The sequence below is a fragment of the Podarcis tiliguerta genome (assembly GCF_965153285.1).
Source record: "Podarcis tiliguerta genome assembly, chromosome: 6".
Classification (NCBI taxonomy): Eukaryota; Metazoa; Chordata; class Lepidosauria; order Squamata; family Lacertidae; genus Podarcis; species Podarcis tiliguerta.
In genome coordinates, this window is record NC_139539.1 from 73,770,907 (window position 1) to 73,788,496 (window position 17,590).

A 17,590-nucleotide genomic window follows, 5' to 3' on the forward strand; every position below is an offset into this window, starting at 1 on the left:
CATGCCAGCAATCCATACTCATGATTACTATATCATTAGAGAAACAAGTGCAAGTCTAGGCCTGAACAGTTTCTACCTGTGGGGCTGCCTGGATTTCGATAGCTAACTATTACAGTATAACTTGTATGTGGAAAGAATCAGAAATCAACATAGTAGTAGGAATTTGGCTAAGGGTGACTGCATCACATGTTCATAACATTGCATTTAAAAATAATTAACACAGAATATTTGCCACATTATCCTAACTCAATCACCAATCGTTTTGTGTTAATCAGTATGTATTTTCTGCTGGTGCACACACAGCACTCAAAGACTATGATATAGGTAAGGGATCAGACAATAGGAATAAGCTGTCCCTCCACTGTTGTTCAGAAAGGCCCCCCCTTAAAACTGCTTTATCCTCTGTGTTTTTAGCCACATTTTGACATTAAGTCTAAAGGTAAAGGTAAAGGTAAAGGTACCCCTGCCCGTACGGGCCAGTCTTGCCAGACTCTAGGGTTGTGCGCTCATCTCACTCTAGAGGCCGGGAGCCAGCGCTGTCCGCAGACACTTCCAGGTCACGTGGCCAGCATGACAAGCTGCATCTGGCGAGCCAGCGCAGCACACGGAACACCGTTTACCTTCCCGCTGGTAAGCGGTCCCTATTTATCTACTTGCACCCAGGGGTGCTTTCAAACTACTAGGTTGGCAGGCGCTGGGACCGAACGACGGGAGCGCAGCCCGCCGCGGGGATTCGAACTGCCGACCATGCAATTGGCAAGTCCTAGGCGCTGAGGTTTTACCCACAGTGCCACCCGCGTCCCAACATTAAGTCTACACTGACATTAAAACTGGTAAATCCTAGCTCAGTTGGGCTTCAGGCATAGTTGCTGACTCGGATCTGTACTGGTACATGATAGGCTATGGACTGCAGCCTTAACTACATTATCTAAAATAAAAGAGTAGTCCAGACCCTTGATCCACTGTACTGGACTGCTGGAGGGAGTCTGGATGCTATAATAATAAGAAACAGAACTCATCAATCATTAACAGCACATAGAAGTCACCATCCCTGTTAAAGGTAGACTTGCTCTCATAAGACTACTGTGGGCAGGGGCAGAAGTCTCAGCTTTAAAAAAACAAAACCATTCCTAGTTAGCTATGAGTGTAGGAAAGAGGGGGATGAGCATCAGGTTTTAAAATTCAAACTAAGTGTCAAGGTCTGCTCCAGACAGTGGGTAAAGAATGCTCCAGATCTTATTTTTTGTACTACAGTAACATGGGTCTGGTAGTGCAGTAGTACCAACACTCCCATACACAGCTAAAGTGGCACAGGCATGTGAAAGAGGACATTACTGGCAATGTCAAAGACTACCCTGTAGGAGTCCATAAAACCTGATACAACTATATTACATTAAGTAATGTGGGTGCACTAGCTGGAGGGTTCTCAAGGTGGGGCTGGTGGACTTTCTCACTGTTTGGATTCTGAGAACTACTTTGAATCAAGATGGCAGATCAAAACATGGTTATGTTGTGACTTCACATTTTTTGGGCATATATTTTGCCGCCTTTCAGAACATTGGTACCAAACTGGGCACAAGGTTATTGAAGTGAGGTGGCAAAGTTTGTTGATGTTTGGTCAACAGCCACTATTCTGAATTAAGATTGTGCACTGAAAAATCACTTTGGCGTGGCTTTGCCCATTTTTCATTATAGGTTCAATTTGCCTCATTGCCAAACTCAACACAAAGGTCACTAAGGCAGGGGCAGTGAATTCTGATACAATTTAGATTCCACATGCCATTTTGAATCAAGATGGCAGACTGAAGTGGAGACTTTGCCTGGTTTTTTGCCATAGGTTCAGATGCCTCTCAAGATACTAGGCATGAGTTGGGGTGTGCGTGCTGGACTTCACGGACATTTGGATGCCAATTTGATTCAAGATGGTAAACTGAAATGTGACTTTGGCATGACTTTGCCCATTTTTAGGCATATGTTTGATCACCTCTCAATATATTGTTGCCAAACCCAACACAGGTTTTCCTGCCTGTAGCAGGAGTAAACATAGTAAGCTACCTTATAAAGAGTTGGGCCATTGGGTCATCTAACTCAATATTGTCTACACTGATTGGCAGCAGCTCCCCAGGGTTTCAGTCAAGAGTCTTTACCAGCCCTACCTAGTTATGCTAGGAATTAAACATGAGACTGTTTGCATGGAAAGCAGATGCTCTACCACTGACTTACAGCCTAAAGTAAACTAAAGTAAAGACTGACATCTCACAACAACTGACAATTTTGCATTCATAGTGTATTAAAAATATTTCTCTGAATAAGCAATGCAGTGCAAAGTACAGACAGTGTTTAGCTAGCATACTGAAATTTAATCTCAAATTTACATTAATTGGGATTTTTTAGAATTTTATGCACAACTGAATTTATAAAGCAGTAAAATAAGAGCACATACCAAGACTGACTGGGCATGATCCATTAATGTTTTCTTTCCCATAAAATGATGCTGAAGTGACTATAAATAATTTTACATTAAAGAATGTGCTGAGCCTTCAAAGGAATGTACCAAACACTTGGAAGAATATATACCAAGAATGCAGATCTTTTCCCTACCTCTGTCTCCCTTTCTTCTCCCACACATACCAATACTGTAATTAAACTTTACTTAACAATACTTAACTCACTTTTTATTAGATTGGAATCTAAAGAAGCTTCCTATAATTACCGTATTTTGATTTTCCCTTTCCTTCAGCATAGATTCTATGGTAAAGTGTTGCATTTATTTTAACTTTAACTTTTAACGAACATATAAAGCTGCCTTATGGTGGCACTTTATCTTCCACGCATGTACATCTTTAAACACCCATATATCTTTTTAGCAGCACCTGAGCTAAAATGATTATCCCATTATTTTAAAGGCATTATTTTAATGAGGCAATATATAAGTATTCTATATAAATAAATAAATCCACAGACCTAATTCTTTGAATGAACATTCACCTGGAAATCTTCACATTCTCTCTACTTCTTTCTCAGAGGTCTTTTATTTCTGGAATGGCACCATATGAAATGAATTCAGCGAAGTTCAATAGGATTTCAGAAGCCACCTGTGTACTGGACTGAAACAGAAAATATTTGCATCATAATTAGCCTGTTTAACGGATACTTATCTTCTATTACATCTCATAGTTTTGTGCAGCTAAAAAAAATTGCAGTTTTTCTATATTCACAGACATTGATATTTAAAGATAACACCTTACATGTTTGCATTTTTTATTTTATTCAAATCAAATTTAGCACAAAATCACAAACAAATGTATGTCCCTTCCAACAATACTGCCAGATTTTCCTCCCCCAAATCCATGAAATAAATGCTCTCTTTACAAAGCCCTATAGGGAAGTCATGCCCTTACTGGCATGAAGTTTCAAGGGTTTGCCCAACAGGTACTGCAGCCCATGGCCTGACCATTAGGTCCAGTCGCGGATGACTCTGGGGTTGCGGCGCTCATCTTGCTTTATTGGCCGAGGGAGCCGGCGTACAACTTCCGGGTCATGTGGCCAGCATGACTAAGCCGCTTCTGGCGAACCAGAGCAGCGCAGGGAACGCCGTTTACCTTCCCGCCGGAGCGGTACCTATTTATCTATTTGCACTTTGATGTGCTTTCAAACTGCTGGAGCAGGGACCGAGCAATGGGAGCTCACCCCATCGTGGGGATTCAAGCTGCCAACCTTCTGATCAGCAAGCCCTAGGCTCTGTGGTTATTTAACCCACAGCACCACCCGCGTCCCAACTGGCTGCATAGTAGCGAGAAATTCCTCAGTTACTGCTTTTTGCAGCTTGGAGATACTGCAAGAAATGAAAAAGCACCTATGTACATACAGCCAAATTACCATTTGAGCAAGTCCTGAGAAAGTACAGGTACTTCCAGTTGACTGTTATTGTGGGGTTGGTGCTCTTCATGCGTACAAGCTTGTCGCAGTGTCCACATGACATCATGGGTCTCAAAATGCCAAACTCTTTCCCCTTTCCTTGTACCACTTTTGATACTTTTTGTGATATAGCAGTACAGTGGTACCTCAGGTTAAGAACTTAATTCGTTCTGGAGGTCTGTTCTTAACCTGAAACTGTTATTAACCTGAAGCACTGTAGCCTTATGAGGCTTTGCCCTCGGGTGGGAAAAAGTATTGCACCCGGAAGAGGGAGTGGGAGTCAACAGACACTCAAGGAATAGTTTCGGAGAAAAAGCTTTATTTCTACCATCCATGAACTGGTAGAAGGAGCAAGTGTGATAGATTCACAAAACAAGCACGGGTTCACAGTCATTTGCACAGAGCATATATTCCCCTTCCAGTTCCCTCCCCTTTCTCCTCCTCTTCAGGAGTCCTGCCCCATGAGTTCCTCTGAGCATGAACAGAAAGCTCCTGTTTTGGACTCTTCCCAGGAAAGAGGGTGAGAAGCCAAAGGGGGGGGGGGTCGAGGAGCCTTGTGGTTCAGCATGTCCAAGATGTTGCAACTGAATGAGATAAGACTCAGTTCTCAGGCTTGCTTTGAACAGAGCCTATTCGTTAGCCTTTTCGAAGCTCTCTTGTACTGATAAAAGTAACGGTTTGCCCTTGCACAGCATCTTGTGAGAAAACAGAGGAAAACTTTAGCTGTGGATTTTTAGAAGAGAGAAAAGGAATTTTGGACAGTTTTGAGGCCTGTTTGGGGGGGGTGTGACTTTGGGCCTAGGTGGGGTCACCTGTCCTCACCTCCTTCAGCACCACTTTAGCTAATGGGGGCCTCCTGCTGCTGCCCCGCCGCTGCACGATTTCTGTTCTTATCCTGAAGCAAAGTTCTTAACCCGAGATAATATTTCTGGGTTAGTGGTGTCTGTAACCTGAAGCGTCTGTAACCTGAAGCGTATGTAACCCGAGGTACCACTGTATATAAATACTTTTATGTTTTCCCCCTCCCTTCTGTATTCTCATTTTATTATTCCATTTGGGGTTTTTCCCTATTCATTAGTATTTCTGTATTTTGTATGTGCTTATGTCAATAATCTTTCTGTATGAAAAATGACCATAATAATACAATTTCTTATTGAATTTAAAAAGAAATAAAAAGTAATAAAATAATCGAATCCAGATTTGCCCACCATAGAAAAATCCACATATCCACAGAATTGTAGAGCTGGAAGAAACTCCCAAAAGTCATCTAGCACAACCTCATCATCTCAACACACCGTCCCCGCTCCGATTTGAAACCATTTTGGGCCCCTGCTTAGCTTGCAAGTTGCACTAGTAAGTTTTATCGCTGCGCCCCTGGATGAACAAAATACCTGCTGCCAACGACTCAGTTGCGCTTTATCTGGTCAACAGGTTTCATTCATAATTCTCTCTAGGGAGGAAAAAAATATCATATGGAAACGAAATGCTCCCTGGGTGCTGGACCCACGCGAGGGGAAGAAATCAGCGAGGGGAGGGTTGGACTAGATGTCTCCTCCCCGGTTGCAGTTAATTTTAGGACTGCCTAAACCGAAGATGTCGAGTGGCCGCGCCCGTTTCTATAGCGCCGCCGAGGTCGTGTCCTTCGCAGCTTGTTCAAGGGGAACTACAGGGGGCGGGTTGCTCCAGGCTAGGCAAAGCGCCCGGCCTCAGTCGGAAGTTCTCCTTCTCTTCCCTCAAAAAAAAAGGCGCCGCTTTGCTTCGCTCATCCCCACCCCCCATCTCCCTCAGCGCTTTCTTTCCCTTTTCGCCCGTCCTTGCCAAGGCACCTGGGCAGGGGAAAAAGGCGGGAAGCCTCGCTCGCGGCCTCTCCCTCACCTGGCCTACGCGCGGGGCAGGGAAGGAAGGAGCGGCCCTCTCGTCTGCGCCGCGGGGGTGTGGGAGCTGAATCACAGCCAGCCAGCCACCGGGTGACTCACGGAGAACGCACTCCAGCCAACCCTCGCCGTCTAACCCCGGACTTTCCCGGGGGGGGGGGCGGTACTATAAGAGAGTGAGGAGAAACTCGCTTCCGCGCCTGATTGTGTTTTGCTCGCGCGCGACACCGACACCACGCGCGTTTCGGTCGCGCAACGGTTTTTTGTTTTTTCCCTCCCCTCTCGCCGGACGTTCGAAGGGATGGCGGGCGCCGCCAATAGCAGCCGGGCGCTGCTGCTTCTCCTCTGCGCGCTGCTCTACCTGGCGCGCCTCAGCTCAGGTGAGTCGAGGAAGGCGCGAGACCGTCGCAGCCTTCTCGCTCTTGCTCTCTCGCTCGCTCGCTCTCCTTTTTCTGGAACGCTTCGCCTCACCGGGTTGCGCGGGCGCGCAGTCTTGCGCCGCCGAGGGAGCCAGCCAGGACGCCGCTGGATTTTTGCGTGCGTGGACTTGCATAAGCATGGGGAATAATTTTTTTCGCCGTTTTTCCAGCCGAGCTTTTCCCCGCTTTGTTTATAGTACCTCGGACAGAGGGGGTTGTGCATTAAAGGGGTGCGCACTGTTGTTCTGGTTTGGGCAGACTGAAGCCACAATCCTATATACAGATCGTAGAATTGGAAGGGTCCGCCAGGGTCATCTAGTCCACCCCCCCTGCAATGGAGGAATTCAGGGGTGCCAACTTGAATAAAATAGTTGGGGGCCCAGGTAAGCTGTGCCCCGCATAATCGATCACATGATGGGGCACACACACACACACACACCTATTTGAATGGCAGTGCCCATCAACTTGAAGGGGGGTCTCTAATATTTTATAGGAGCAGAAGGCACCTCAGCCCCTAGGAGATGGACCCTGTGCACAAATTTCAACCGAAGCATCCGTGACATGATGGCCGCCCAATCTCTTGCTTAAAAATCTCCAAGGAAGGAGAGTCTGTTCTTGTGGGAGTGCATTCCACCCTCAAACAGATCTTACTGTCAAAAAGTTGTTCTTGGTGTTTAGTCCAAATCTCCTTTCTTGCAACTTGAATCCATTGGTTTGGGTCCTAGCCTCCCAAGCTGGAGTTACCTGGGTACTAAGCTTAGGTTTCGGCTAAAAGATTACTCTTCCCAAAGTGGGAGGATAAAATAGTGTGAAAGGTATGGAGTGTGTTGGCTGTGTTTGGAAATATAGTCGCTTTAAGTTATTACGAGGGATGTTCATGATGCTCAAGGACAACGTTTGTAGATATGCAAGCCTTTCAGTATTAATGTTTCCCCGGTAGAACCTTTAAAAGGAAAATAACAAAGAGGCACAGGTTTTCAGGCATTACTGATGGAGGCTCAAAACAGATATTCATAAATTGTAAATGGGTCGCTGGCAACAGGTGTTTTTTATGTCATTAGATTTTGTGGAAAAGGTAAATCCAGTTGGAGTGGGGGAATAAGGGCTAGCATTTTGATGCTAATGTCACGTATAAAATATGTTAGCATTAGTAGCACTGATCCCACAATAAGCACCTGTGCTAGACATCTTCCTCCACCCCGTTTCCCAACTTTTTTCTACAAGACCATTTTCTACCTGAAATCATTTGGCGATTCTGTGGCTTAATGGCACTGTATTTGTCTAGTTCTATGTGATGTGTGAATTTGGTTCTTGTGGATATCACGGGAGCGGATATACTGGGGTACTGTCCTATAAAATAAATGTATTGTTCAGAACAGACAATGGAATGTGGAATTTTTGGAAATTTCATGGAATTATTAATTGTATACATCGTACATCACAGACTGGAATTATGAACTGGTTGTTGGATGCCTCAGAAGTGGACATTTTGAGCTGTTTTTGTTATAATGGGTTTGTCTGGAAATGATTAGTGAAATCTTAATATTGTAAGTCTTGAAATAAATATTCAAGATCAATATTTTAAACAATTTGCACTGTTAGTTGCAACAATTTTATTGACAAAATATCTGTGCTGTCTTGCCTCACTTTCTAAAGCTAATTAGGTCACAGTGTTGTCGTCTTTAGCTGGATCTAATAAGGGTATTAGGAAACCATTCCTGCCAGTTCTCTAAACCTGAGGTTTTTTGTTCTTAATTACATAGCAATTTACTACATTAAAAAACCCCAGTACAAAACACTTAAACTTGATCATTACCTCCTAATACCTTCCTCTTCATTTTCTGAATAGTGTATATGTTTGTTTGTTTTTATTTAATTTTCTAATTTGGGTATTGATACATCTATTCTATAAAGAATTATTGTTAAGTGGATATACTAAGGAGTACATGCTCATTGTAAACAGAATTCAGTTTATGTATAGTTTTAGTTTGTAGAATTACTTTTCTTACAATTTGTTTTTCAACAAGAATAGAAGCATGCATAACAAAAAAAGATTGATGGCCCATATAGCTGAATGTAATCTGCCAGTTTTTAATGACCAAAATCTAAATTATTGCTTCTGAAGCTTGGGAACCCTCTTAATAAAACATTTTTGTCGAGCATTAGAATGGGTTTAAAGCTTGAGGAAAATTACAGACTGTTCCCAGAATAATAAACAATGTTGTGAAGCTGAGGCTGTGAGGAGCATATAAATGTCCCTGAATAGAAAAGAAATCTGTCTGGAAGTGGAGCATAAGTAAATGAACCTTCTCTGCATATTCAGCATTGAAACGGGGTTATTTTGCTAAGGTCCTTTGAGACTACCATCCTGTTCCCCATAGTGGCCAATCCGATACTACAGAGAAGCTCACAAGCTGGGCATGAAGTCAGTACCCCTCTCCCATTGTTTCTCCCCAACAGCTGGAGGCTCCATACATCCAGCCACTTATAAGACTAACTCTCCATGAATAAATACAATGAAAGTGTGAGTCCACATTTTCCTCTGCCAAAATCTCAGGTCAGAAATGAGAAACCTGTGGCCTTCCTGGTGTTGACTCCCAGTTCCCATCAGCCCAGCTAGAATGGCCAGTGGCGGGCGACTATGGGTTCTTCTGGCACAACATCGCACCCTTTTTCTCTTCTTCTCCCACACACTCTCCAAAATCTTCTCCAGAGCTGATTTTGAGGGGATGCCAGGGTTGGGGCTTGGAGAGGAGGGGAGGTTCTCTTCTGCCAGTACAAATCTCTGTGCCCTGTGGAAGTTGTCGTCCAGCAAAAGGACTACGGCAATACTTATATATTTTGGGCATATTGACCATGCAGATTTGGACTGACTTAACAGTCACTCCTGTCCAACCCTGGAAACTAGTTTTGTGATAGGAATTGGGGGTCTTGGTACCATCTATAAGCTTTGTGAATGGCCATAAAACTGATAAACTGATACATTTTGTAGTTAAACCCTTAGCCATTTGTTGCACACAAAGAACTGTGGGCCATGGAGTAAGCCATATATTGCCTGACTAATCCTTGTTCTATTTCTACTTTTAAAGGCAACTCTGAAGTAATGAAAGCAGTCAACATTACCTGGTCATCCATCAATTTTAAGACAATACTACAATGGGAGCCCAAGCCAGTCAACTATTTTTATACAGTTGAAATAGATGGGTAAGTTGAACATAAACATGGAGATTGCTACCACACGTCTTGCCTGGTCTTAGTGTAGTTATTTGAAAGTAAGAACAATTGGTTTCACTGATTTTGCATGAGGCTGCAGTTTAATGCATACTCTTACCATCCTTCACCCCTCCAACAGCAAAGCCACAGTTGAATGCAGATTTGAGGATGAAGACTTGAGATCTGAAGCTTTCTACTCCCTCATTTAAAAAATATATATTCAGCTACATAGGCTTGAATTGTGTCCCTCTTCTTCTGATTACCACGAGGCCTAATTAGTCTGTTTGCATATTAAGTAGAATTTGTTCCTAAGTAGACTGTTAATTTCTTTTTCTCTCCACATCCTTCTGTTGCCTACAAGGCAAAAAAAGCAGTTTACATGGGATTAGCTTTAACAAGAGTGCTTCCACATGGAGGAAAGTCTACCATTTGGTAATTGTAGTATCTTTGTGCCAGTCTATCGCTGATCTGTGTAATATGCACTGTGCTGTGAGTAAGTTGTGCATGCTCTAACGTAACTGAACTATGGAATCCCAGCAGCAGAACTGGGTACAACTGCTAATATTAGACCAGGAGTGGGAAACCTGTGGCCTGCCAGATGTTGCTGGACTACAGTTGCCATCATCCCTGACTATTGGCCATGCTGGCTGCGGCTGATGGGGAGTTGGAGTCAAGCACCACCTGGAAGGCCACAGGTTGCCCAACCTTGTTCTAGACTCTGCATGAGTTTCAAAGTGCCTTGGGGGACACTGTTTTTCTTCTCCACTAGATCAGCTAAGCAAAGGGAGATGATGAAGATCGATAAGTTTTAAAATGATTACTTGGTTGCTGCTTTTGTTTTGTTTTTAAGCAAAGAGAGCTGGTCAGACAATACTGATGTAAATAGCATTGTACTTTGCATCTGACAAGGACTGTATGGTGGTGCTTTCTGCTAACTTTTGGCAGTGATGAGGTGTACATTCTGATATTACTGCAGTTAGCCAGGTATCGCCACTTAACACACTGGTATATTCCCCACTGAAATAAAAAAAAAGGTTGCCCAGAATTGTGCCTTATGTAAAATAACTGTTTCATGATCAACATGGTATTTCTGGGGGGAAATGATCTAATTTTGATAAATACTGTGCTGCACTTACTTCAGACCTTTGTAGTTAGCTACCTGTCACTGCTAATATGAAATTTCATACTTAGTTATGTGTAATAGCTAGGAATTACACTAAGGTTGTTAATGATTAACAATTCAGGAAGGGATGATAGCTCAGTGGAGAGTACACGGTTTGCATTTGAAAGTCAGATCCTGGTATTTCCAGGTAGAACTGAGAATATCACCTCTGCCACCCTGGAAAGCTGCTACCCATCATTGTCAACAAATACTGAGCTAGATGGACTGTTAGCCGGACTTGGTATAAGGCAGCTCCCTATGTTCCAGTATCAACAAAGATATCAAAGCTATGCATTTTCCTGCTACCTACTGTGTTTTAATTAACAAAGTTGCCTTATAAGTAAAGTTATTGGAAGTGGCTATTTCCTATTAATTCACAGGCATGAAACTTTTATCTCCCTAATTATACTCTTCATTGCATATTAACATACACAGACAAGCTCACAGCTGGTTTTGTTAATTTGATTGGACCTGTTTACAAAACAGACAAACTTCATTATAGTGAAATACATTCATTCTATGAAATATTAGCTAATGCAGCATGCTCTTGATCTTTACAGGGACCGATTAGTTCGGAAGAAAATATGCATTCACACTTCAGCAACTGAATGCGACGTTACAAATGCACTGAAGGATGTAAAAGATGTCTACGTTGCTCGCATATATTCCGAAGTGCCAAGCAGGGACCCTGATGATTTTGATATCCCACCTTATGAAGTGTCTTCAGAGTTCATACCTTACGCCCAAAGTAAGTAAAAATATATTAGCTCTTCTTTGTTTTTTCCCCACAGCATGGGGCTCTGTACACAGATTCTAAGTCTTACAAAGTGTTGATATACTTGTCCGTGCACCAGACCTGTATAAAAGTTTATATAGAGAAGGCATCCTATCTGTCTGCTATGCAGCCCTGAAATTCACGGTTAAGGAACAAAACATTAGTTGTGCAGGAAATCCATGCATTAAATGCAGCTGTAGGAAGGCAAGGCTAATTTGACTGGGAGCAGCAATGGTGAGAATATTTCCTCTGCACCATTGCCCCAGTCAAAATTGCCTTTTCCTTTGCTGCGGTTGCTGCTTGCACCATGGTGAGAAAAACTGAGGACAACCCTGTACCTCTTTCCTCCGTGTGTAGCACTATTGGTAGGGAAAATGGCGCAGCAAAGATTAAACATCTTCCCCCTCCTCTGCTTCAATTAAACTGGCAATGCCCTCACAGCACACACATATTGTTTAAATAATGCTGAGATACTAACTCACGCAAGTGGCTGTATAACGTCTGCTTTCTCACTAGACCATCCTACCTGGGATACCATTTTGGTCCTGCGTTTTGTACCATAGCTTGCAGAGTTTGTATCGTAGGATTCTTGTTGATGTACATTGGTTCTTACGCAGACAGGCATGCCAACCAACATGCTGGGCCCATGGAGCAAGGAGCCATAGCCAAGATCTCCCTCCCATACAAAAGACGCAAAACAGTGTCGCCTTTCATTTCTCTCTTTCTGTTGTTACTAGTAACATTATGATTTATGGCACACTGTGGTGCACCACATTGTAAGTGCTTGTACGGCAAGCAAATCAGTCTTCAAGTCAAGTTTTGTGACAGGAGTGGGGAACCTCAGGCCCAGCGACCAAATGTCACCCTTTAGACCTAACTGCAGATTCTCCCAGGCCCCACACCAGCTCTGCTATGTACCCTCAAGTGCTTTTGCCTGGTGAAAATGTGTCCTTCAATTGTGATAATGAATGGGAGAGGTGGACATGTAGAAACCTTTTATTTTTGTGTAGCTGAAATGTGGCCTACTGTGAAAAGTGAACACTGTTTAAATTGCTCTGCCTGCTCCACTGGCATGCGGCCCCTGGAAGGCTGCCTATGATAAAGGGTGGCCCTCAAGCTGAAAAAAGTTTTCCGACTTGCCCTTCTCTATAATGCCCTAAGTCAGGGCTGTCTAACTACCAAGAGACTGCGATCTACTCCCACTATAAAAAAACTGGCAGTGATCTACCCATTGGATGACCAGAGTTGTTGAACTTTTTTTAGGAAGCAAAAGTTGAGATTTTTTTGGGAAGCCAGAGTTGTTGAGCTTAGGCCTCCCCTAAGACATTTCCTTAATTATGCCATGAGAATATAGCACAGCAAAGCTTTACAGCACAGTCCTGAAAGCTTACTGTGGATCTTTGGTAATAAAATCCGCTAGGATAAGGTTACCAGATTTTTTTCAATGAATCTGGGGACACTTTTCAACTTCCTACTAAATAGATGGATTTTGTCAGGGGACTGATTTGCAAATCCGGGGACTGTCCCTGGGAAATGGGGACGTCTGGTAACTTTACGCTAGGAAGTCCTTTCTGCTGGGGATAACCCGGACTGAAATTCCCAGGTGCCAGAAAAGGTTATTTATGTATGTAACAATTGAGGCCCATGTTTTCTTAGCCCCAAAATGGAAAGTGAGCGAGGTAACTAAAGAGGACTGGCAACTTAAGTTGACAGAAAATGCACAACTTGCAGATCTAACATACATAAAAAGAGAGCAAGAAGAATACATGTTTAAAGAAGATTGAAAAACATTTTTTGAGTATATGGAAAGTAACTGTGTACAGTTGAAAACGCTGGCAGCATTAAAATAAATTCAACAGAGTAAATAATCCTTGATGGATGTAAAAGTGGAAAATTGATTTGAATGGTTGCAGTAAAATATGCAGGGATGTATAATATGTAAAATGAACCATGGAAAGAGAAGAAGGGAAGCCATTGGATACTTTAAAGTTTGTAAAATGTTTATTTGAAATTGTAAAACAGAAAAATTAATTTAAAAAATTAATTTTTTTTAAAAAGAACCCTGCTCGGAGTTTTTAATCAGTACAAAAACCACTTCTCTTCTAGCCGAGATTGGCGTGCCAACAATCAAAAGTTTTGAACAAAAAGAGAATACTTTGAAAGTGGAGATAGCAGATTCTCTAACGCCTTACAGATTTGAAGGAAATGGAAGCTTTCGAAGTATTAGGGACATATTCAAAGATGATCTAGAATACACACTGTACTATTGGAAAGATCAAAGTACAGGAAAGGTGAGCATCTGTTTTCAATCTCCCACGTCTTTAATTTCCTTAATGTTTATAATAAGTACAAAGGACAAGCTGGCAATCTAAACTAAATTTCTACTTAAAAGAAATGAACTATAGCCTTAAAAAGAGTTCAGTACTTTAATATTTTGGTCGGAGGCTGTTCTCCAGGTCCCCCAGCTATCTGAAGTGTGGTGCTATTGAAGAAAGGGGCTTTCAACGGCAAAACCCTAATTTTTGGAATGCTGTCCCAAAAGAAGTTTTCCCGGTGCCTCTTCTGGTGGAATTTGCTCCCACAAGTGGTAGTGATGACCCTTGACTTGGATGGCTTTAAAATATGGCCAGATAAATTCCTGGAGGATAAGGCTATGTTCTTCCTCTGCAGTTGGAGGCAGTATGCCTTTGAATGCCTTTTGCTGGAAATCTCAAAGTGGGGGAGAGGTTCTGCTTTTGCGTTTCTCATAGATATAAGCTTAGAAAAGAATGCAGGACTAAATGGGTGCCAGCAGGAATCTTTTTAGGTTCTTATTATGCCTTTCTAGCCCTAAGTAAATATCTTCTTATCTTTACAGACTTTCAGATTCGTATTGGTCTGTTTTTATTTGGACGCTACTTTTGCAGAGCTGCTGCTTTTAGCTTATTTCATATTTTATCGTGCCCTGATATTGTATTTGAATGGCATAACCCTGCAAACTCTATTATTTAATCCATAAAGTTTATGCCTCTGCATAAAAAGTTAAAGGAGACCAAAGTTAACATATATTTATCTTCTTTTGTTTTTGATGTTAAAATTTTAATCCGTATTAAGTATTAACCTTTTTCATATTGCAAAAAGGTTAATGTTAGGTACTTAAAAGTAGAGACTGATGCTAATACTCTTCCTTAAATTTGTTATACATTTACAAACAGATCTATCTTTATCTTAACCTAGTTTATTTAAGTATTTGAAATATGTCGAAAGCTTATTTCAAGAAAATTGTGTTTTCTTCCTTAGTAACAAATGCACAATTTTATGAACGTTAAATATTAAACATACAGTTCAATTTGCAATGAAACAATCAGTTTAAACAAACCCAGTACAACAAAATTCAACAGTCACCAACCACCACCAGCATGCAACTATTAACTTCCTGTTCCTACAACCACTTTTTTAAATTTAATGATATGACTATTAAGATGAAAGTACCTTTTCTCCTTTGAGCCTACTATGTACTTTGGACTTGCTTAATCTGTATTCAGAGTGAAGAACTACATTACTTGCAAATACATCTTCAAATGCTTTTTTCTGATTGTAGAAACAGGAAAACACAAAAAGCAACCTCTTTGAAATCCGTATCGACAAAGAGAAGAACTACTGCTTCTATGTTCAAGCTACTGTTCCATCACGCTCAACAGACCGTAGCAGTCAGAAAAGCAGTGTAAAATGTACTAGTGTTAGAAGAGACGAGCTGGATGGTATGTATCATGACACCACAAACTTAGCCTTTGGTATATAAATCATTCCTATCAAATAACTTTAAGCCCTTGCTGATGGATTTCAGTTTAGACTGCTTTCTGTGAAAGCTGTTGCCCAGTGATCTCTAGGTGCATTCAGTGTTTTACCTATTTCTTGCTGCTGCAAAGTTGGCACTGCAGATAGTCAGAAGTAGTTTCCTTTCCCAAAATTGTGTTTTCATCTGGTCACTTTCTTTCTTTCACAAGGACTGTCCACTTTTCCCCTAAGAGCCAAATTCATATCCGGAAGTATCGCCATCCCAGTATGGAATTTTGTGGCATATATATTTCCCAATGCGAAACATCTAAGGCATACATATGTTAACTATGTAGCACGATTCTTTGTAAGCTTTAATCAGAAGCAAATCACAATCAAACTTGGCTGCCATGTCAATGTGCATATGGTTGAAGCCTTAAATGTGGAGGACCTGAAAGTCCTAGAAGGGCTGTATCACATCATTGTTCTGAATGCGTAGGTGGGTTCTAACCAACTTTTGAGTCCTGCATTGGAGCAAATCTGTGTTGTTTGTTTGTTTAAGTATGAAGTGGTTTCATAAAAAATACATCATGCTTGGCAGAAGGACTGATTCCACATTAAAGGGATGTGGGCTTTTTTTGAGGACTACAGACCAATTAGATGTCACAAGAATGATGCGGGCTGCTTGGTTTAAGCAACAAACATAGGGAGCTATGTTAGAGAAGGGTTCAGACCACATTGTGTGTCCCATGTTTAAACACCAGCCCTGCTTTATATACGATTGTTACAGACACATAATTAAACTAATGTGATGCCCTGCTTAGGACTCTAAGATTTTAGCCTTCAAGAGAAACAGCTCAACATATTTCAGGTTTGGAATCCAGATTAGTTTTATTCTGAAAACATATCCAATAGCTGTTGGGTGAAAAGCATGTCCTTGAACTGACTTTGTGTCTTTTTTCCCTTCTTCTTCAGGTCTTGAATTAGAAGTAATTCTTATAATAGCAGCTGTTGCAGTTGGAATCATCGCTCTAATTATTATTTTATCTGTGGTTGCATATAAATGCACAAGATCAAAGCCTGCAGCAACAAAAAAAGAGAGTGTGCCCCTAAATGCATAAGGGGGAGAAACACTAAAGACAAATCGGCGTTATTGCTGGAAAGGTGACAGCTCAGTCAGTAGAGCATAAGACTCTTAATCTCAGGATTGTGGGTTCAAGCCCCATGTTGGGCAAAAGATTTCTGCATTGCAAGGGGTTGGACTAGATAACCCTTGTGGTTCCTTCCAATTCTACAATTCTACGATTTTATAACTCCATAAGAAATTCTCCTACCTGTGGAAGCAATGACCACAGACCCTTCAATCAAGGGGCGTTTGTTGTTTCTGTGAAACATTTATAGTTAAAACACTATTTTAAAAACCTGTTTTATTCGGCAGCAACTGTGATAACTTGTTTTAAAATGTGTTAACTGACAGATATGGTGAAAATACTACTGTTTCTTTTGCACTTTGGGTGTATATTTAGATCTGTGGTTCTGGGTACATTAGCTGGTACGGGTTATAAGATGCTGTAAGTGTAAGGAAAGGGTTTTACACTCTTGCCAGACTTTATATAATGCGTTATGGTGTGAATCAGTATAAAACATTAGAATGTGCCAGATCCAGGTACGTGCTGTAAAGTTTGAAAGTTCTGAAACTGACTTTGAAGTTCCCCAAAGTTGATGGCCAACATTATCAGCATCCACCTTGAAATACCTGAATACGTACAGGATATCATACCTGTTATGTATCAGGATTTAGCACTTTAAATTTATACTGCTTATTAACTGCTGGACAGAGACAAAATTAACTATTTAAAGTGGCGTATGTTTATAAACAAAGTTGATGTAATTTGACATTCTTTGTGTTACTACATACAATCAATGTTATATTTATGATTTTTATGAATGGGTGTTTATTTTTGTATATATTGCACTAACTTATTATATCTAATTTTTACAGAAATAAAGGTAAATGGGAATAATGGAAAATTCTTGTTTCTTGAATGGAGGGAGGGTTTGTCATCGCTAGATGCTAAATGATTATGGCTTAGCGGCATGCCAATAAACTACCGTACTCATTACTGTCAATTAATCTCAACAATGGCTCCACTTGCAGGCTTACTGTGGAAATGCATGGGTTGTATACAAGTCTATTTCTACTCTGGGTAGACCTACTGAAATTAATGATTTGAAGTTAATCATGTCCATTAACTTCCAAGAGTAGGACTAGCATTGGATAGAAGCACATATAATTAAAATAGAAAATAGAACAGAACCAGAATAACAAACTTGGCTGTGATATGATTAACAGATGGATTTTAGGTACATGCTCCCTTTCTTAGTGGTGCAACAATAAAACTGCTGGCACATTTGTAAAGCTAAGCAGGGTCCAGTAAGGTTTCCTGTGTTGAGATTCCTACATTGCAGGTGG

The 17,590-nt window shown here is 41.4% G+C and overlaps 2 protein-coding genes across 4 annotated transcripts in view; one reads left to right on the forward strand and one right to left on the reverse strand.

Annotated features, from left to right (window-relative positions):
* The window catches only part of SLC44A3 (solute carrier family 44 member 3), a 94,223-nt gene extending 88,298 nt beyond the window's left edge, over positions 1-5,925 (reverse strand). Inside the window, exons 1-2 of one of the 3 annotated variants that reach the window (XM_083444898.1) lie at positions 5,794-5,925; positions 2,965-3,107 (exon numbers count right to left, since the gene is read on the reverse strand). The gene's annotated coding sequence lies outside the window, so the exon portion shown is untranslated. Of the gene's footprint in view, positions 1-2,964; positions 3,108-5,793 lie in introns of those variants that run through there. The other 2 variants (XM_083444900.1, XM_083444897.1) reach the window with 2 other exon arrangements.
* A 113-nt stretch (positions 5,926-6,038) lies between these two features.
* F3 (coagulation factor III, tissue factor) lies at positions 6,039-17,148 on the forward strand. Its single transcript, XM_083445062.1, has 6 exons — positions 6,039-6,172; positions 9,301-9,415; positions 11,147-11,334; positions 13,468-13,652; positions 14,942-15,101; positions 16,093-17,148. Exons 1-6 carry the CDS (start codon positions 6,094-6,096, stop codon positions 16,236-16,238), a joined length of 873 nt encoding a protein of 290 aa, XP_083301188.1. The 5' UTR covers positions 6,039-6,093; the 3' UTR covers positions 16,239-17,148.
* The last annotated feature ends 442 nt before the right edge of the window (positions 17,149-17,590 follow it).